Raw genomic sequence first — 20601 nt, 5'->3', positions numbered from 1 at the left:
CATCAAAAAATATGAATTAGATGATGTTACTGGGGCTGAAACGAACCATTTGATCCAATATATATATATTTTTAATTTACTGTTATTCCCAAGGCAACATTTTAACATTAAATTTACATCTATTTAGTTGATAAAGGCACCAAACAGAGAGAAATATAAAACTTCATCAATGTGTAATCTGAAACATTTGACTAAAACCCTCTTCTCCTCCTCCTCCTCCTCTTCTCTCGTTGTCGATGCAGTTAAAGAAAAACTCTGTGGAGTGACAGCCCGATGCAGAGAAAAGAGGAGGGAGAGCGCTCTGCTGCATGTGAGTCACCGTCTTGCAGTCTGTCACATTTGTGCATTCATCTGTACAAGCACGACTGTGGGTGTGAGAAAGAGAGCAAAAAAAAAACACAAGAGCAAAAAAGAAGGACTGCAAAAGAGTGAGGCAGAGAGACGCAAACTAAAACAGAGTGAATCACGCCGGCTATATTTGTGCGCGGGCGCTGTGGTTCGAGCTCCGTCGTCCACCAGCGGACGCATTCAAGCAAACACACAAAAAGAAAAACCACAGAGCTTCCTGCTGTTAAGTTTTTCACTAAATAAAAGCGATATTTCTGAAATTTCGATAATGCACAACGTGTTTCCATTGAAAGATGAATGAAACCTTGTCTCGCGATATCACATAATTCTTTTAAATTCTTCACCTTGAGGAAGATGGACTTCAAATCTGATCTTTGTACACAAGCTTTTGTTGGTAATTGCAGCTTCAAGACGCCTCCTGTATTGAGAAACTAGTCACATGCTTTGCTCAGGTGTGAATTTGCTGGCTACTATAAGGCCAAACAAAACAACAGAAAAGGTGGATATGACACCACCTACTCTCCGAATCGAGCTGTCGCTTTAATAATAAAACTGTAAAAACAATAGAAACTGCTGCTGATTAGACGAGAGACCTCCATCTTTGATCAGTCACACGATGTTTTCATGGACCAGCGCATGTCACACGTCTGTAAAACGATAAAAAAGTAGAGGTGCATGTAAACATCCGAGCAGAATAGATCACCTCACATGTAAAGAGTTGACCTGAAACCTCAGAATGAGTAAAAAGTCTCCATGTAAACCTGGCTACTGAGAATTTTCCTATTGTGGGATGAATAAAGGCATAACTTATCTTATCTTATGATTTTTTTAAGTTGCAATATTTAGGTTTTACGCATTTCTAGGGGAAGTGGAAACACAGCAATTGTCTTCTTCTTCTTCTTCTTATTCTCACACACACACACTCAAACATTAAGAGATGGGATGAGGACTGCAGAGCATCCATCCCTGTAGAAGGACCATTTGTCCTTCATATTTTCATGGCAGGGTCAGGATTGACGTCGTCAGCCTCTTCTGTCGGGGTTTACGACCCCAACGCGAAGGATGTAGAAGCTTTTACAGATCTCACAGGCGACAGGCAGGCGTCTATGTGTGAGGGATCAGGACCAGGACGGGAGACAGAACAGGGTAAAAAATAAATAAATAAATAAAAAAGAAACGAGGGGAGTGGAGCAAACAGACGAGGGGTCATGTGTAAAAGCTGCCATCGGAGTCAGAGTGTAACCCACAAGGACAAAGACCTTCCACCTTTTACTGGCATCGTCAAAGATGGACAGAGTTTTCCAGCTTTACAGCGCGATGATAAAAACCAACGAACATTTTCTCAAGGACATCCACTGTACACGTCCAGGGGCAGCATGAGGTGTGTGGGGGGGTTGATTCTCGACAGGAGCAAACGCATATAAGGATACGACGGGTTGTGATTTATCCCGTTTCACATTAATGTTGAGCATCATGGTGCAGACATTAAACTGTCTGGACAGATCAAGAGTGAGTGGAGCAAGAACACGCTACGCTAGTAGACGATGCCTCCAACCTCCCTCTGTTTTCTCACCCGCTTCCTCCATCCTGCTGTTGTTAATCATTCCTATGGGGGGGGGTGGAGCTGGCAACTACAGTCCCACAGTGATCTTTCCTCCAGGACCAGCATGGCAGATCTACTTCCTCCTAAATCCGTGATAACATCGAGGAGATCAAGAGCGGCGACGAACACACCAACACAAACAGTCGCTTCAGTTCCCACAAACTGAGGCAGCGAGTGTGTGCGTCACTTGTAACTGGACCTGGACTCTGTGCGTGTGTGTGTGTTCATGTGTTCAAGCGCCGTGGTTAAAGTTTAGCCACGTCTCAGGTACTTTAAACAACATCCTCTTTAACACAGATCAGGTAATGACCGCGGTGGACACAGGAAACTGACTACAAAGCTATAAAATATTGAAAGCAGGGCACTAAAACAATACTTGCTGCTGTTTAGGGGAGTTTGTGAGGCAGGTTTGACCATTTTACTGCCAAGAAATTGATGGAAAATTATTTGACAATCGTTTAATCAAAGTATAAACGTCAGGTCTTACTTTCGGTGGAGCTCAATTAATTAACTGATTTTGAGGTGAGAAGTAAAAAAATGTTGTTGTTATTGTTATTTTATTACAATTAAATGACTATTTTAGACCATTAAAGAGCAATGTGACTCCCAACTCTGAGAAATTGAGAAACATCAACACTTTTATGATATATCGCGAACAAAACAAGTAATTAATTATTTTAGAAAACATACCAACAGATTGATGATAACTGCCGCACTAATTAGCTTCCCCTCAGTATCATTTTAATAATGCATTTACTTTTGGTTTTACACAGCTGGTCAGAAAAAACACATTAAAAAGACGTTGGCTTTGAGTCTCGGACATTTCCACTATCTTTTTTTATCTTTTTTTAACCACTATTTACATTAAACGATTACCTGAAAAGAAAAGAAAACTGACAGATGATGTATTATAATCATTAGCTGCAGCTGTTCTTGTTTTGTAATCTCTGCACCACTTTACACAACATAATAATCACTAGAGCCGGAGCGATTACACAGTTTTTGATAATCAATTTAACACTTCAAGTCATTTCTCAAGAAAAAAAATTACGCCCGGGCCATAATTTCCCTCGTTTGCTCACATTTTCATCAATGAATAAAAACTGACTGATTGTTCCAGTCAAACGCTGATTGTACTGAAGATAAACCGAGACAGCGTCTCTCCCTCGGCTGATTATCGCGCAGCTGTTTGATGATTTATTTTCCCCCCCTTCTTTTGATTTGCAAACTGCATTTTAAACGGGGTCGCTGGTTCAAATCCCCTCTACATACACTGATGACATGTGCTTGAGCAAGGCAGCGAAACGCGGTGAAATGCAGAAAAACAAATAAGCATCTTGTGATATAACTCCTTTTTAAAGGGGTTCTTGAGAAACTAATAAAACACACCGACTTAAACCAACTTGGCGAAAGGTGCCAGACAAAACTAATCGAGCTGCAGGATGAATTCCTCAGTGTGACTAAGGAGCAGAAGTATTGTGTCGTGAGCGACTGGGAGTTCATCGCCGGCGGAGGAAAAAAGGGAGGAAGTGGCATTCCACACAGACCTGGCATTCCTCCGCTCTGTGCCGTCATACCGAACGACTAAATTAGACGAGGAGGAGGAAGAGGAGGAGGAGGAGGAGGAGGAGGAGGAGTGCTGGCCTATGCTCCTGGCCTCTTAACTGCCGTGAGTAGTTACTCCGCAGCCCCATCTGCCTAGCGTGAAGCCATTCGTCACTGGTGAGTGCTCAAGCAGGGAAGAAGGGTCAGGGTGCCTCTCTGGGCTTCCGTGTGCAACCAGGACCATCCATCTCCCTGTCTCAGCTGCCACACATGCCCCCTGCGACACCTTCACACGACCACTCCCAACGTCTAAATTAAAGCTACCGCAAGAGCAAAGCAAATACAGAATGGAGAATCATTCCCAGTTTGGCCCCCCAGTAAAGGGTCAGGGTGAACGAAGCACGGCTTCAGCCGGTCTAGCCTGCGCGGATGCTGTGGTCTCCAGGCAACACGACCCGCCCGCGGCGCTAAACAGGAAGGACACCAGCTCCTCAACCCATGCCGAGCACGGGAGGACAAGGTCACTCGTGACGAGAGGCAGATGTACAAACAACCGAGCTGTGTCACACGCAAGACATGCGGCTACAGATGAGATGCATTTTTTTTTTTTTTTTTACCAGCAGTCGAGATCTGAGACTCGATCTCGTTAGCTACAAACCAAGAGACGTGTGTTTTGTTGGCGTGTGAATGGGTGGGCGACTTTGTGGTTCAGCGCTCGAGGGGCTTTCAGAGCAAAAAAAAAAAAAAAAAAAAAGTAAACAGCAGGACGAGGAACGCTTCCCGTATTTAAGACAAAGCCGGGCCTTCGAGCGGTGATGCAGATGGCATCGTCTTTTAAAAAAGGAGAGCGACTCCTTTCAGGAGAGTGAAATAACTGAACTGCTCCGTCGAGCCGGAATAATCCCAGTTTCCTGCCAAACAACATGCTTTACCCAGGATTCCTCAAGACCGCCTTGTAACTGACTGTGGAAGATCTACTCTCTATGAACGCATCTGGGCACTAGTGTTTATCGCAGCGCTTTGAGACTCACCACAATAACTCATCACTGTACTCTTTACTCCGGGGCTGGGTGGCCATGTGTGACCATGCAGAGACTCAGTCAGTGGCACTTATTCATCTATTAAGCCATTCTGAACCACCAGATTACATTTCTCAGAGATTTGTTTGATTCTACACCTTAAAATCTCGAGATTTTAGTTGAATTTGTCTCTCCTACAAGCAGAGATTGAACTGGGAACTGAAACTGAAACATCTGGCCCCTCTACCTGAATTTAAAGGTCTGATTAACTGGTTTTATCTTATAGTTTTACGTGTTTTGATTTTGATGTCCTGTCTATTTATTGTAATACTGCAGGTCTCCCTTTGTAAAAGAGATCATTGATCTCAATGGCATCATCTTGGTCAGTGCAGACAATCAAAACTAAAAAAAAAAAACTTCAAACAATTCCACTGACGACACGTGGCCGAAAAAAGAAACAGGCCTCGAGTTTAAGGAGGAGATAAGAGATTCGACAGAAGATCTCAGTGGAACACAGCTCATACGTCACACAAACAAAAAGTTTTAAACTGTGTCACAACAAAGAACAGATAAAAACAGAAAGAGGAACGTTTTACACTAACGCAGATTCAACAACCACACAAACAATCAGAAACATATTTGATTGAAAACCCAACCAGTCATCCACAAACACGCACACTTTTTGAGTTAAAAAGAAAGAAAATCTTTAATTTAACACGTTTAACAGGCAACGTCTTGTATTAAAATATTTAGGAATCATGATGACGGTCACTGAAACAATCACTGCCTTTAAATGTGACATAAATAGTATCAGAAACCGACAAGAATATAAGTAACTACAACAAAAGCCTAATAAATAATTATTAGACTCAACTCTCTACTTTTCTGTGAGGTATGCGACTATCAGACCACAGCACCAGTGTGAGTTTCTGGTCACGTGGTCGGAGCGTTTGCAGCCTCGTCTACGAACCGTCAGCCTGAATGAGGAGACGACGAGCCAGTGACAGGCCGAGGCTGCTACAGGCTGACACCAGTCTGCTGATGCTGGCACTGACTGACAGCAGACATGCAAATAGTGGAGAACGGACTCAGAAAGGAACATTACACCACATTACGCCACACTACGCTACACTTCATAACAGATAAACTGAGACACGACCACACGAGTGAAGTCACTGAAAGAGTCCGAGAGTTGCTGCTTCTTAAAAGGTTTAAATTGATGGTTTAAAACAAACTAAATTGGCTGTTGTGGTGAAAGGGAAACTGGAGCCCGTGCTTCCTAAGTGACCAGCGTAGTATTACACACGACAAACGAACAACGCATAGACATTTGAATAGTGGAACCAGCTACTTTCGCTTTACAAAGCATAATAAAGGAGTTATAAAGCAATAAGGAAACAGCACCAACTCGGGGCCAGTCCCTGGTCTAAATTATTGATTTGTTATTTTACTAACTGTTCCTCGTCCTCCTAACGTCTGTGGGAAAAAAAAAAAATAACGACCTCGGTATCATCTTATCTCGATGCATCCCAATAAGACCATTATACAGCGTTCCCTGTTCCACCGCATAGCTGACATTCCTCGGCAACGTTGTCATAAATACTTCAGATGACTCTTACTGCGAGATGGCATCGGATGAACGACAGACATTACACGGTTTCCTGAGGTGTGTCACGGTGCCAGTGACAGATACAACAGGTCTGGCTGAGGGAACTTGCGCTACATGTTTTTCAAGTATTCGTCATCCTCCAATCACAGGCTCCATCAACCAGAGAGAAAGGGAGCAGGGAGTGTCATGGAAACGGCGATCAATGATTTACATTAACACTAAAGAAAGAACCTAAGGAAACAAAACTAAAGAAACCAAAACTGTCTCCTTTAATTTGCGTGACAAAAACTCAAAGCACTGACATCTCATACAGTCAATATGTGTGTGTAGCATTTCCTACAGCTCTGTTATCCACAGCTGAGCTGGGTTTATTTTAGAGTATCTACCAGGTTCCTCTATGAAAATAAAGGAAATAAATGAGCTGAATCTACAAACAACAGAAATCAATCCCTGCAGTAACAAAAAGTGAAGTATTGTCTGTGTTTTTCTCCACTTTATACAATTCAAAATCTGTCATTTCCTGCACTTATAGTTGTCAACTGAGGCGCAGATAGCAACTTGCCTTACTTGGGACAACACATCAATGAGGAAACAGACTCAAGAACAACACTCTCAATATATACAAAGATTATAAAACCCACAGTTAAAGGTTTGAGGATGGCCCCAGTTTAAAAAAAGAAAGGATAACTTCACACTTCTGGCTTATCGTACCACCTCACCACTGACAGTATCGCTATTATCGCTGTACCCCTAACCCTGAATACCAGAAATATCCATAAAGTCTTTAAAAAAATAAAATAAAAATGCTCCTAGACTTTTCTTTTGCAGCATGTAGACAAACAAAAACAGAAACAAAAAGCAAATGTTAACATCAGAAAAATCCCACGCTGCATTGCCACATCTATACAGGTACAGTTTGTTTAGTATTACGATCCGTGCGAAAGGCCTTTCGCCCATTTTTCTCGACATTGTTCCTCTTGGGTCCCTTTATCAGTCGCTCCACAAAATATATTTCAGTCAGTCATGTTTTTACGTTGGTGGGCCTGGATTGTACCACTTCCTCAAGACACAGAATGTGAGTTAAAAACGTTTAATTCACGTATCTAAACATTTACTGGTTACATCGTCCGCCACACGGGATCATAAACGGGGCCACTTTATGGGCACTAAGACATTTATTTTAGCAGCCTTAGGGGAAGGGATGCACGGTGGGTTTTTAAGTGTTTATGTTTCCTCCTCTTCTTCTGCTGTTGAGAGGGAAGTTAATATACGAATGTGCATATTCTGTATAATATACAGGTTCACTATTTATAATATTGTCTTTTCTTTTTTTGTGGGTTTGTTGGGAGGTTTTCACTTGCTTCATGGTCAAGTTTGTCCAACCATTACAACTGAAAATAAATGAATGACAGAAAGAAAGAAAGAAAGAAAGGAGAAACTGGTGGGAAGGTTGAGGTTTAAATAGGGAACTATGTGGGTAACTAGTGACCGAGTTTCGGGTCAAGCAAGTTTCTGATGTTTGTTTTTTTTACCCACAGTTTCCTATTTAATCCCAAAACTTAACACCAGAAGCTACTTGGATGAAACGTCTTCTCAAAAATCAACAAGTACAGTTGAATATATACCACAACCTAGGTGACCGAGAACACCCACACACCTAAAGGCCACAATCACATCAAAACCACCAACACGAAATAAATCAGTAAATGCTCAATCAACACAAACATGTTAAATCCTTCCCAGCTTTACAGATACTGTCATGATACCCAGCTAAGTTGAGTTGACTAACTAGCTCCAAAGCTACCAAACTGCACCAGGACTGACTCATTTTAACTCATTTCAACATTTTTTGACAGTGTCCCTCTGTCTTCACCTGTCTGTCTGCTCAAGTTTACCTCAACATTAGCCAGTCGCTAGCTGACCTGGCTAACCTTAGCCGACTGGTTAGCCACATCTCCCAAGTCTTTAACTGACACCATTTAGCTCATCGAGACACCTGGTTACACGCAGAAAGACGCGGTGGTATCTTACCCTTTATAATAGGCTTTGACCCGGACTTGGTGTGAATTCTCGCCGGGGTGGGACATGGTGCTGTCCCGCAACGTCGGCATCATCAGCTCGATACCTTCCTTCCTTCCTTCCTTCCTTCTTTCTTTGGCCCTGTACCTGTGTACCACGCCCAAAACACTTTGTTTGTAAGGTCCGTCGACAAACCGAGTAAATAAGGCGACGACGTGTGCTGGAAAAAATCAATTTGCCCTTCTCTGGAGGAGCAAAAATAACGCGAAAAGTAAAGGAAAAACTTGCGGGATCCGCCAAACAACAACTCCCTACTGCAAAGGCCTAACGCTGGGCGAGTCCATTGTCGGAATGTTTAGGGTGGTGCATAACTTGGTATCCTAGATACGTGTTTACTAGCGTGAAACAAACATGACGTGTAAGCATGTGTACGCACGATTTAACACGTTTTAATATTTAAAAACGTACAATAAATGGAATTAATATAGTCAACACCTCTAAAAAGGCTAATATACCATAGTGCGGTTTTTTTGACTGTACCAAGTCAGGCTGTATGTGTAGGGAAATGCTGCATTCGTGTTCAAATATCCAGACTCGGAAATTATAAAACATATAAAAGACATGACGCGCGTTCAAGTGCTTAGATGTGAAAATAGCAAAACTGGCCAATAACTAAAAGAAAAGCATTTGCCTTTTTAAATTGATTTTACAAATGGATACGCTGTCATGTAAACGGGGAGAAAACATGTGAAATGAGTATTTTATTCATAAAATAAAATAACATAAAATAAAATGAATTGAACTAGGCTTATAATAGTTTCTTGAGATATATAAACAAGTAAATGTTTATATCAATGAAGTTATTCAGTTAAATGTAACATCATGCAACTCTAAAACAGCTAACACAGCAATATAATATTATATCAGTTTAGGCAATTCAGATAAATCTGTTTGTGTATGCTACTTATATAGTTTCCCTATCACAACATCTGTATATCTTGACTGCTATTTTCAAAACCATATAGGTGGCATATATAAATATGGTTTATGTTTTTAAAAAAATAAGCTGCATTTTTCAAAAAGGAAAAATGATGTAGGAATAAAATGTGTGCAAGAAAGCTTGAATACAAACAACTTGTATTTTTACATAGTATATTTTCATATATGTTCAAAGATGTTTGTTTCCTAGTTTGGATTATAACAAAGCCATACCTTACTATATTCAGTGAATACATACTTTAAAATCCAACACCAGTACAAAATAAAACACTGATCATTTTGACTAAGAAGAGACTCTTTTTCTTAGAGAGGATTCACTTTTTGTTATGATTTAATCTGCAGCCCAGTCTTCCGTAATGCATTTTAACGTACCAGTCATGAACTGATTATAAATTCTGTTGTTCCTGTGAGTTATGTTGTATTAAAGTTTGTGCACCATATCATCCAGCTTCCCTTTTATGTCTTGTCTGATAAATTAGACTGCTCCGTTTTATTTATGATGCATTACAACATCGAACATTAATGCATCATTTATGTCTGCAGAAGAAGAAGAAGAATCTGTGACGCTTGTGGGTATACAGCTCTGTAATTTCTATGATTTCAGCTGATTTTGACTCTGATACGCATCTTTTTCTGTGCAGCATATAATTTTTAGAGGGTATAGTATAGCGTTTAATAAAGATCGGATTAAAGCACATTTCACATCCGCGGATCTCCCCAGCTGTGCAAGGTCCTCCCGCACTGCAAGCGGTGCTGTGTCAAACCTTTTTTTTTTTTTTTTTTTTTTTTTTCTTTCACAGCCAGCTGTGTAGCGTACCGACTGATTTTTTTAAATCTCCATTTTAGACTGTACTGACGCATCAGTAGCTTCATGACCGGAACAGAGTGCCGGGCTACGGTCAGTTCCTGATGGCCCATGTCTATCAATACAGGCAGGTATAACGCCGACAAGAGGTGAATGAATGTGCATGCGGTGAGCGGTGGGGGGGCAGACCGACGGGGGATGACACCCACATCGGCTGGATGGATTCTGTGCAGGTCCATAGACAGTGAATTTAAGATAAGACAGATGTTTTGATCGTCCAGGTTTTGTCGAGTATATCCTGGCTCTGCAGCAAAAGAAAATCAATATTCAGGCTGCTACAGGCGTAGAGATCATCACAGTTTATCCCGCTGCAATATGAAAAAAAACTGCCTTTTTTATTATAAGATTATATATTATTATCAATATATTGGTTTGATATTTAACGAGCTTTATTAACCGTTTAAAAACAGAAAATCCTCCAGCACTGTGGCACATTTGAGTATTAGTCCTTCACACCCATCAAATAATCATTTGTGTGAATTATTTACATGTAATGCATATTCACGAGGTCTGCATATGTTTTTATTATTATTTGTCTGCCCAATTTTCTGTCATGTGCTGCAGTTAATGCCTCTGGATGATTAAACCAACCTGGTTTAGTTTATGATTGTTTTTTTCTTCTCTTTGTTCTTATAAAATGAAGAAAATATATTATTTCTTTCTTTCTTTTTTAATCTAATACATTCCAACATTTCACATTTATTATGTATTTCGTTCAGATGACTTTTCTTCGGAGGAAACAAAATGCTGTATGACCTTTTTCTTTATTTATCATGCACAAATAATTAATATGCTTTTATCAAGCATCTTTTCTGTTGGTTAAATTTAATGCCAAATGACCAACGCAAAATGAAAGTATAGCCTATAAGAAGAGGAGTTCAGGTGTACATATTATATATATTTGTGTAATCCAATTTTCAATGCATTGTGCATTTTATGTCTAATGAGTAGTGTAAAGCTTAAACCTGCACTACCTGTAGACTCACTTCACTGAAAGCTTTCGATAATCACTTGGCCCTGACCCGAATGAAGTTGGTATTTAACAATCTCCTGTTAATTAATGTCTTTTTTTTTTTTTTTTTTCATCTGCACAGTTTCCCCTTTGCTGAATCTGTGCGTGACCTGGGACATGGATAGACAGAGCCCAGGAGGGAAGCAGGCAGACGCTAATAAGACAACAGCTACCACATCGGCGGCCGTCGCCTTGGCAACAGTCGGCTCCGGCAGCACCACGTGCAGCCAGGCGCCCTCCACTTCCCTCAACATCATCCCATCAGACAGACAGGCGGTCCAGGTAATAGACAGTACGCGGGACCTCTAGGCACTCACTGACTTGACTGAATGGTGGTTCAGGTAATAGACAGTCTCTGGTAAACCCTCCAGGTGATAGACGGTACACTGGATTTTTATGTGCATTGTTTCCTCTAATAGACAATACACAGGACCTCTATGACAGGCAGAAAGTCCAGGTACCAGTATGCACTGATTCGTTTATCAGACAGAAGCTCCAGGTAATAGATAGTAGATTGGATCTCTGCGTTCAGTGTTTTCCTCTAATGGGCAGACGCTGCAGGTAACAGGCGGTTGACTGGACCTCGACACACTGACAAACTTGACTGAAAGGTCAGGAAATAGACAGTAGCTGCACCTCGGTAGCCAGTTTGCCTCGACAGTTCAGGTAATAGACAGTCGATTGGACTTCTGCAAGCTACGACCGTCTTGATTGGTAGGCGGTAATAAACAGTACCTGTGCCTTCTGTATGCATTGTTCCTTAAGCAGGCAGGTAGACCAGGTGATGGAGTATGTCTGACGAGTCAGTAGCTTTCATTTCAACACACACTGTTTCCTTTATCATGACGTAAGTCCAGGTGATAGACAGTACCTATAACCTTCCATGTATTGTTTCCATTAGCAGGCAAACCGTGCAGGCAGCAGACGGGGACACTGGACGTCTCTGTGCACCAGACAGTAGTAGTAATAGACAGTAGCTGCACCTCAGTAGGCAGACTTTGGCTTGACAGGACTGTGTGCACCAACAGGTCATTCAGCACGCCATCCACAGACCTCAAAGCATGGCAGCCCAGTACCTGCACCAGATGTACGCAGCCCAGCAGCAGCACCTCATGCTGCAGACAGCGGCCCTGCAGCAGCACCAGCAGCCCTCCCACCTGCAGAGTCTGGCCACCATACAGCAGGTCAGGAGGTGCCCGTAGCGCTTGTGTCGCCGATTCAGCGTCGCTGTGAGGAAAGTGTAACGTGTTTTCCCACTGCTTTCCAGGCTTCGGTTTGTCACAGGCAGTCGCCGTCTTCCTCCGGTGGTAGTTTGGTTCAACCAGCTGGCGTTTCCCAAAACTCAGTGAGTATCAGATGCTTAACTCTCGCCAGCGCCAGTCAATCCGAACATAAATATTAACCTCAGCGCCTTCCGTCACGTCCAGATAACCCTACCAGCATCTCCAGTGACAGCCCAGCTGATTGGCCGAACTCAAACGTCCACCGCCGCCGCCACCACTATTTCCCAGCAGGCCATGCTCCTCGGAAACAGACAGGCCAACTGTAACCAAGCACAGATGTACCTTCGAACTCAAATGGTACAAATCTTTCTCTCAAGTTACGCCGGCGTATTACTTCTGTCATTTCTATTTTTACTTCAAGAGCAGCGTTTTCTGGCAGAATGAAATTTTCCGATTTAAAAGCACGAGTCTCCCTGTTGCTTTTATCCCTGCCAGCTCATTTTAACTCCTGCAGCCACGGTAGCTGCGGTTCAGTCAGACCTCCCTGCTGTGACCTCCTGCTCCTCTTTACCTACCTCCTCTCAGGTATAGACGTCGCCATTAGTCCCTAACCCATGCATGCCACACGCCTGCATCCCTGCATGCCTCTGGATGTTACTCACCTTTAGCACAGGCCATGTTGTCAGATTAAAAGATATAATATCAAGCAGTTTATTCAGTGTTATCTATGGGTTAGGCCAATTTAGTTCACTCGCTCTTCACACCACGGCACGGACCATTTATAAACAGTGAAGTTACTTCCTGTTTTGTGTGTGTTCAGGTGCAGAATCTGGCTCTGCGTGCCCACTTGCCCGGAGCTCTGGCCACAGCCCACAGCGTCATCTTAAAGCCGTCCACTCAGTCCCAAGCTCTGTCTCCAGCTGCCTCTTTGTCCAAGACGACGATCTGCACGCTGAAGACCAACCAGCTAACCGACTCCCCAACAGAAACAGGAGCGTCTGAGGTCACCCGGCTGACTTCAGGGCCCCAGATAGTTACCCCAGGTGTGTAAATGTGATCCAGTTACCAGGGTTTAAATGGCTCCATGTTGCAGGTTTTTGAATTTATTCTGCTTCTTGTGTCTTTTTCTGATGACTCCCTCTGCAGCCTACTCTCCAGTACACACCCACACTCTGGTCAAGCAGCAGCTGTCCTGTCCTCCTGGCCAGCAGATGGCGCAACACCAGCTCATCCTCCAGCAGACCACTGGAGGAACCCCCAGCCACAGACATCTCCAGCCCATCGCCCTCAGAGTCGCAGCCCAAGACACAAACCCTCTTTCTCTTTCTGTTAAGAGACTGACCACTCCAAGCACCCAGTCACAACCAAGAAATGACCCCACAGCAGCCTCTACTTCTTCTTCTTCTTTCTCCTCCTCATCTGTCACATCGTCAGCTCAGACCTCAGCCCCATCCGCCGCCGTCCAGCCTCAGCCTCCTCCTCTGGTGGCCGCTCCGCAGCGTCGGACCTCCTTCCCACAAGCCCAGAACCAGCCTCCGCCTCCCCCCCCTCCTCTGGTTCTACCCAGACTTCCCCAGAACCCCACGGCCTCCCTCCACAGGCTGTCCCTGCACTCCGTCCAGGCTTTCGCCGTCCAGTCGGGACAAGTGCTGCTCAGGGAGCAGGAGCTGCCTGTGGCGGAGGCCCTGGTCCAGATGCCCTACCAGAACCTGCCCCCTCCTCAGACGGTGGCCGTCGATCTGAAGGTGCACCCAGTCGGACGCGACGAGACCCCGTCGTCGGTGAGCCATCGTGTCGTTGTGTGTTGTTTTGTGTGTTTGTTTTGGCTGGGGACCTGACTGTGGCTTGGATTTCAGTTGGGGCAAAGATGCAATGTGAACGGGCTGAGCTCCGAGGAGAAGAAGGATGGTCCACGGAGAAACGCGGCCCCGGCACCTCCGACTGTGTCTCCTAAGAAGAATGTTGCAGGTGAATTCACAGTGAAAGGGGAAAAAAAAGGGAAGGAATAGTTACACTACACATAAAAACATTTCTAACTACACAAACTTACCTCTTAAGGTAGCTCTGCTTATTATCCTGTAACATTATATATATACATACATATTTAGATAATCTGATATAGTACTATAACCCAGGAATTACCTTGGATTATAGTAGGCTTTAATGGTAACTAAGGTCAAGTTTTATAAAGTCAGAATTACCTCAAATCTCTGTAATTTTTTTAACCACTCCTGTTCTGATCCGTGCAGCAGTGGCCGGTTCATCGTCCTCCGTCACCTCCGGTCGCTCAGTGACCAGGTCGCCACAGCCGGAGGAGCCGTCCGAGCTCGCCGCCGTCAGTAGCAACAGCAACCGTAGCAACAACAACCCGCCTCCTCCGCCGTCTCCCCTGCCTCCTCCCATCCTCCCTGCGGCAGCAAGGGGCCCCAGCCAGCCCCCGACCGATCCATCCAGCCTCCCGGGAAGCCCCGACAGGACGACCCACGTCCTCACGCACCTCATAGAGGGCTTCGTCATCAGAGAGGGACTCGAGCCGTTCCCGGTACCTTTTAGTCACCTGTCAAGAAGACACACTGAACGTTAAAAACACCCAGCAGTAGCTCTTTCGGGGAATCACTGCACTTGGTAGAAGCGTCAGATTATTGATTGATTTTGGTCTCTCCTCTGGGTTTGTTGGTTCAGGTGCTACCGACCTCGATGTTAGCGGACCAGCAGGCTTCACTCCCCGAATCCCAGGAGACACAGGCCAACGGGGACGCGGCAGAGGACAGTCCTCTGGATGCTGACCAGTCAGATTCGTCGGATTCTGACATGGAAAACGACGGCCCTGCAGCAGATGGTGAGGACTTTTGCGCGTCGGTGTGTTGGTGTGTGTGTGCACACACGCGGGACTAACATCTGGTCTTCTGAAGTTGCAGCAGAGCCGGTGGAGAGCGTGGCGGGCGTGCTGCAGTGTGAATACTGTGGAAGCAGAGGTTACGCTCACACGTTCCTGCGTTCCAAACGCTTCTGCTCCATGACGTGTGTCCGGAGGTAAACAACTCACAAACCTAATAAACTGATACGCACAATATAAATATGTGGGTCAAATTGGGGAGACGTCACAGAATTTGAAAATAAGACCTGAAACTAATGCAAATGGACCTTTAGAGTTTTTTTTTTCAATATACACCGATCAGCCACATCATTAAAACCACTGACAGGAGAAGTGAATAACATTGACCGTACTGTGACAATTCAATGTTCTGTTGGGAAACCTTTGAACCTGGTATTCATGTAGATGTTACTTAGACATGTAGCATCCAGCAGGATGATTGATGACGACTGACCGCTGTTACACCACATTATATTTTGGGGAAATGTCTGAGCTTTCAGGTGGCTGCCGTTGATCTTCCTGTTAAATGACGCCTGGTTTGTAATTTTCTATAAAATTCGGTGTGTGGAAAATTTTACTATTTTCTTTGAGGCCTGATTAATACAAAGGGTACTTTCTATTTTAACCCGAAAACACAATTATAAACACATCTTGACTCGGATCCAGTGGGAATGAAGATACCACATAACGGATAAAGGAAAAATCTGAGTGTACATAAAGAGTAGAGGATTCTTGATTTTGGTCTTTATGTTGGATTTACACTCACTGGCCACTTTATTAGGTACATCTTGCTAGTAAAAGGTTGGACCCCCTTTTCCCTTCAGAACTGCCTTAATTCTTGGTGGCATACTTTCAACAAGGTGTTGGAAACATTCCTCAGAGATTTTGGTCCATATTGACATGGTAGCATCACACAGTTGCTGCCGATTTGTCAGCTGCACATCTATGATATGAATCTCCCGTTCCACCACATCCCAAAGGAGAAACCATGTTCAAGAAACCGGTTAGAGATGATATGAGCTTTGTGACATGGTGCATTATCCTGCTGGAAGTAGCCGTCAGTAGATGGTCCACTGTGGTCATAAAGGGATGGACATGGTCAGCAACAATACTCAGATAGGCTGTGGCATTTAAACCATGCTCAGTTTGTACTAAGGGACCAAAGTGTGCCAAGAAAATATCCCCCACACCATTACACCACCACCACCAGCCTGAACCGTTGATACAAGGCAGGATGGATCCAAGCTTTCATGTTGTTTACCCCAAATTCTGATCCTGACATCTGAATGTCGTAACTCGAGACTCGTCACACCAGGCAACGTTTTTCCAATGTTCTATTGTCCAGTGTTGATGAGCCAGTTGGTGAGTCAGTTTCCTGTTCTTAGCTGACAGTGAGTGGCCCCCGGTGTGGTCTTCTGCTGCTGTAGCTCATCTTCTTCAAGGTTGGACGTGTTGTGCATTCAGAGATGGTATTCTGCATTCCTTGGTTGTAACCAGTGGTCATTTGAGTTACTGTCGCCTTTCTATCATCTCCAACCAGTCTGCCCATTCTCCTCTGACCTCTCACATCAACAAGACATTTTCATCCACACAACTGTTGCTCACTGGATATTTTCTCTTTTTCAGACCATTCTCTGTAAACACTAGAGATGGTTGTGTGAAAATCCCAGTAGATCAGCAGTTTCTGAAATACTCACACCAGCCCGTCTGGTACCAACAACTATACCACGTTCAAAGTCACTTAAATCACCTTTCTTCCCCGTTCTGATGCTCGGTTTGAACTTCAGCAAGTTGTCTTGATCACCTCTACATGAATAAATGCATTGAACTGCAGTCATGTGATTGGATGATTAGCTATTTGTGTTAACAAGCCATTGAACAGGTTTACCTAATAAAGTTTAAATGAATGTAGAAAATATAAAAAATATCAGCCTTGTGTCATAACACAATGACGACAGTTTTTTTTAATGTCCTGTCCTGGGGTAAAATTCTCCCGACTAAGCGGAAAGGATGAGTAAGAGTGAGCGTCACCAAGGTGCCGTTGTAAGCAAAATAATAATTTCTGCTTCCGCACAAGAGACAGAGGCAGGAGCGGTGAAATACGTAACCTGTCATCTGAGCTCCATTTGAGCTGTAAGGAAAAAAGTGTGACACCGCTTCCAGGCTTCCCCCCCTGAGTCCTGACTCACACTATCAGCCCTTCTAACGCTCTGCGCACAGGAAAAATAAATGAATGAATTTACAATTACAAATTTTCTCTTCCCGTCCAGGTTCAGCGTGAGCTGCACCAAACGCGTCACCGTGCTGCGAGCGGGTCGCTGGGGTCACAGGCCGATGGGCCGGAGAGGACGACCCCCGAGCAGAGTCAACGGAGTCTCCAGAGAGCATTTCCTGAGACAGGTCGGTTAATGACGTTCACCTGGTTTGTACGGGGAGACCTGCAGGGAGTAGAAGCACAATGCAAAGTTTTTCTGAAAATACGAGCATCTACTGGTAACATTTTCCCTTGTTCCTTGGTGTGGATCCTGTTTTGTTTAATTTATTTAAAGAGTTTGAAGAGATAAAATATTGTCTGGAAAGTCTAGTAGAAGAAAGACTGGCTTCCATACGACCTGATATTTGCATCAATCGTTTTAAAAATGAGTTTGCTAGCGTGAATGAAGCAAACAACACACACACACAAAAAAAAAAGGTTAATAAAAAACATTTACTTTCTCACACAGCTGGAGTCTAAATAGTTTCCAGATATGATGAGGTCTAATTCCTGGTTTCAGTTCCCTAAATACTACACAGACATGACTTGATTGTGTTTCACAGGCTCCGTCCTTCGTCTCGGAGGAGACACAGCAGAGTCCACTCAGAGAGGAAGAGGAGCAGCAGAAGGAGGAGGAGGAGGAGGAGGAGGAGGAAGAAGAAGAAGAAGAAGGAGAAGAGGAAGAAGAAGAGGAAGTAGTAGAGGAGCCTCCTGTTCCCATGACGACCAGGCTCAGAAAGCAAGCTGAGACGGAGAGGGAGCAGAGGACGACGGAGACGATCACGGTTTCAGACGCAGAAGAAGACGTCAGTAGTCCCTCACACTGGGACGTGGAGCAGGTCTTTACTTATGTCAACAGCCTGCCAGGTAAAAGTACTACGACTAGTAATACTACTAGTAATTCTACTACTATTAGAACTACAACAGTAACAATTACAATGAGTAAGACTACTATACCTGGTACAATACTACTACTACTAATAATAATATTAATACTACTACAAATAAAGTAACTACCACCTCTACTACTACTACAACTACTACCACTAATGATACTATTACTACTGCCAGCACTATTACTACAATAAGTATTATTACTGATACTACTGCAGTAACGTCAACAACAACAATAACTACTCCTTCTACTATCACTACTATTACAATAACTACTACTGTTGTAACAAAAACAAAAACTACCATGATGAATACAACTACTATAACTGTCTGCTACTACTACTACTACTACTAATACTACTACTACAACAATAACTACTACTACTAAGATTAATACTACTCCTGCTACCTCCACTAGTACTGATACTCTTACTACTGCCACCACCACTACTACTGCGATAACTACTATTGATACTACTACAATAACTACAACAACAACTACTCCTTCTGCTACTACTACTACTATTCCAATAAGTACAACAAAAATAATTACAATGAGTAAGACTACTAAAACTGCAACAATACTACTACTACTACTACTACTACTACTACTACTAATACAGTAACTACTGCTACTGTAAACACGGTTCATGAATGATTTGAAGACGTCTAGTGGCCTCTACTTTCCCCAGAGTACCAACATGGTACATGGTGTTTTATCTTTAGTGTTACACACGATGACATGGGTCTTCAACAGGGGGTCTGTGACCCCTAGATGGTCCACAGAGGTACTGCACTGGGGGGTCGCAAAATCTTTGGTTGATTAGATGATTTAGTTGATTTTTTATATACTGTATATATATATTTTTTTATTTAAATTTTCTTTAAATACACATTAACATGAATCCAACTTATTTTAGTAAAATGATAAATGGAGGCAGAAGACGTTTTCTTTCTGTCAGCACACTAGACCTGTCAATCAAAGACTCTTGTGCACAGTAGGCCCCGCCCCTATCGCTGCTGAGGAGACTGCATATTACATGCTGACGTTTTATTTTCTTTATCTTTAATTTCATGTATTTATTTGAATAGCTTAATAATGAATGCAAAATGGTAATAATAATTACCATTTATTTTTAAATAGCTCTAGGCCAAGTTTAATATAGAACACATATAGTAGGTACGGGGTCCCTACTTAATCTCTCCATGAGTTTGGGGTCCTTGGCCTGAAAAATGTTGAAGATCCGTGCACGATGACATAAAGACCGTAGTGAGTCTCATCTCTGTCTGTTCATCGTCTTCTCCAGGTGGTGCAGACGTAGCCGAAGAGTTTCGCTCCCAGGAGATAGACGGTCAGGCCCTGCTGCTGCTCACTGAGGATCACCTGGTCAGCGCCATGAACCTCAAACTGGGGCCGGCACTGAAACTCTGTGCTCACATTAACTCTCTGAAAGACTCATAAACCAGTCACGTCGCTGCACTCCGAGAAGAGAGGAGGACGCACAGAGGCATCGTCTTTTTACCTGACCACGGAGCACTGCCAACTCGTCCTCTGATACGAAACCACGAGCGGCTCTTTCTCTCACCTCTCACTTCATTGTAGCATTTTGACTCCATTTGTTTCAGAATGGTTTTACAGATTCTTTGTACCATTTGTAATAATTATTATTAATATTATTATTATTATTATTATTAATACTGCTACTGCTACACATGAACAATCTCAAAGTTTACAAAGCAGATTATTGCCTCTTATCTTAAATTTGATACATTTATCATCAGCAACCAGTTGTAATGAATTATGAAATCTAACTGATTAATAAACTATTTATTATTATTATTTATTATTATTGCCGTAATTAATATACAAATAAAAGCTTTTAAAACATCGTATTCCCTTTATCATTACGCAAAACATTTTTTTTTAACTCAAATGGACTTATTTAAGGTTTAAATTTACCAATATTTTCTCATAACCCTATTTTTTTTTTCTTTTTTACTTAGACAAATAAATATAAGTAATAAAAACAGAGATAAACTTCTCGTAGATTCTTATGCTCTTTAAATGATCGATGACAGATTCAGACTAAGATCTTGTTTTAAAATATTCCCATGTTTCGGTGAAGCTCCACCAGAGGGCGCCCTCGACCCTGTTTCTGTTGAAACGTTACACTGAGCTAAATAATAATAATAATAATAATAATAATAATAATAAACAAAACGTATTAACAATTAAACGCAACTTTTGATATCCTACATCTGCTCCTCTATGAAATTAAAACTGCATTTCTCCTCTTTCTTACATCTGTGTGTGTTGTAAACATTATATAGTTGTT

The 20601-nt window shown here is 42.9% G+C and overlaps 2 protein-coding genes across 3 annotated transcripts in view; one reads left to right on the top strand and one right to left on the bottom strand.

Annotated features, from left to right (window-relative positions):
• Positions 1 to 8482, bottom strand: part of prkci (protein kinase C, iota) — a 34231-nt gene extending 25749 nt beyond the window's left edge. Inside the window, exon 1 of the mRNA XM_047589681.1 lies at positions 8156 to 8482. Within this exon, the coding sequence (XP_047445637.1) occupies positions 8156 to 8238 (83 nt within the window). The 5' untranslated portion in view covers positions 8239 to 8482. The remainder of the gene's footprint in view (positions 1 to 8155) is intronic.
• Positions 8483 to 9558: 1076 nt separating this feature from the next.
• Positions 9559 to 20154, top strand: phc3 (polyhomeotic homolog 3 (Drosophila)). 2 transcript variants are annotated; one of them, XM_047589619.1, is made up of 15 exons: positions 9560 to 10074; positions 11102 to 11301; positions 12048 to 12203; positions 12287 to 12364; positions 12447 to 12599; positions 12738 to 12827; positions 13063 to 13285; positions 13389 to 14023; positions 14099 to 14210; positions 14492 to 14784; positions 14925 to 15081; positions 15155 to 15275; positions 17388 to 17517; positions 17935 to 18238; positions 19573 to 20154. In XM_047589619.1, exons 1-15 carry the CDS (start codon positions 10059 to 10061, stop codon positions 19725 to 19727), a joined length of 2823 nt encoding a protein of 940 aa, XP_047445575.1. In that variant the 5' UTR covers positions 9560 to 10058; the 3' UTR covers positions 19728 to 20154. The 2 variants fall into 2 exon arrangements, with proteins under 2 accessions (XP_047445576.1, XP_047445575.1); XM_047589620.1 differs by lacking the exon at positions 12738 to 12827 and having other exon boundaries at positions 9559 to 10074.
• The last annotated feature ends 447 nt before the right edge of the window (positions 20155 to 20601 follow it).

This window comes from Mugil cephalus, chromosome 7, assembly GCF_022458985.1.
Source record: "Mugil cephalus isolate CIBA_MC_2020 chromosome 7, CIBA_Mcephalus_1.1, whole genome shotgun sequence".
Classification (NCBI taxonomy): Eukaryota; Metazoa; Chordata; class Actinopteri; order Mugiliformes; family Mugilidae; genus Mugil; species Mugil cephalus.
The sequence above is the reverse complement of the archived record's forward strand: the minus strand, read 5'-3'. Positions and strand labels throughout refer to the sequence as shown.

What these genes read in the sequence shown, in the direction of transcription:
- phc3 (XM_047589619.1), top strand. An exon ending in GCGACGAGACCCCGTCGTCG is followed by an intron (nt 14,024 to 14,098) that starts GTGAGCCATCGT and finishes CTTGGATTTCAG; the next exon opens with TTGGGGCAAAGATGCAATGT. An exon ending in TTATGTCAACAGCCTGCCAG is followed by an intron (nt 18,239 to 19,572) that starts GTAAAAGTACTA and finishes CGTCTTCTCCAG; the next exon opens with GTGGTGCAGACGTAGCCGAA.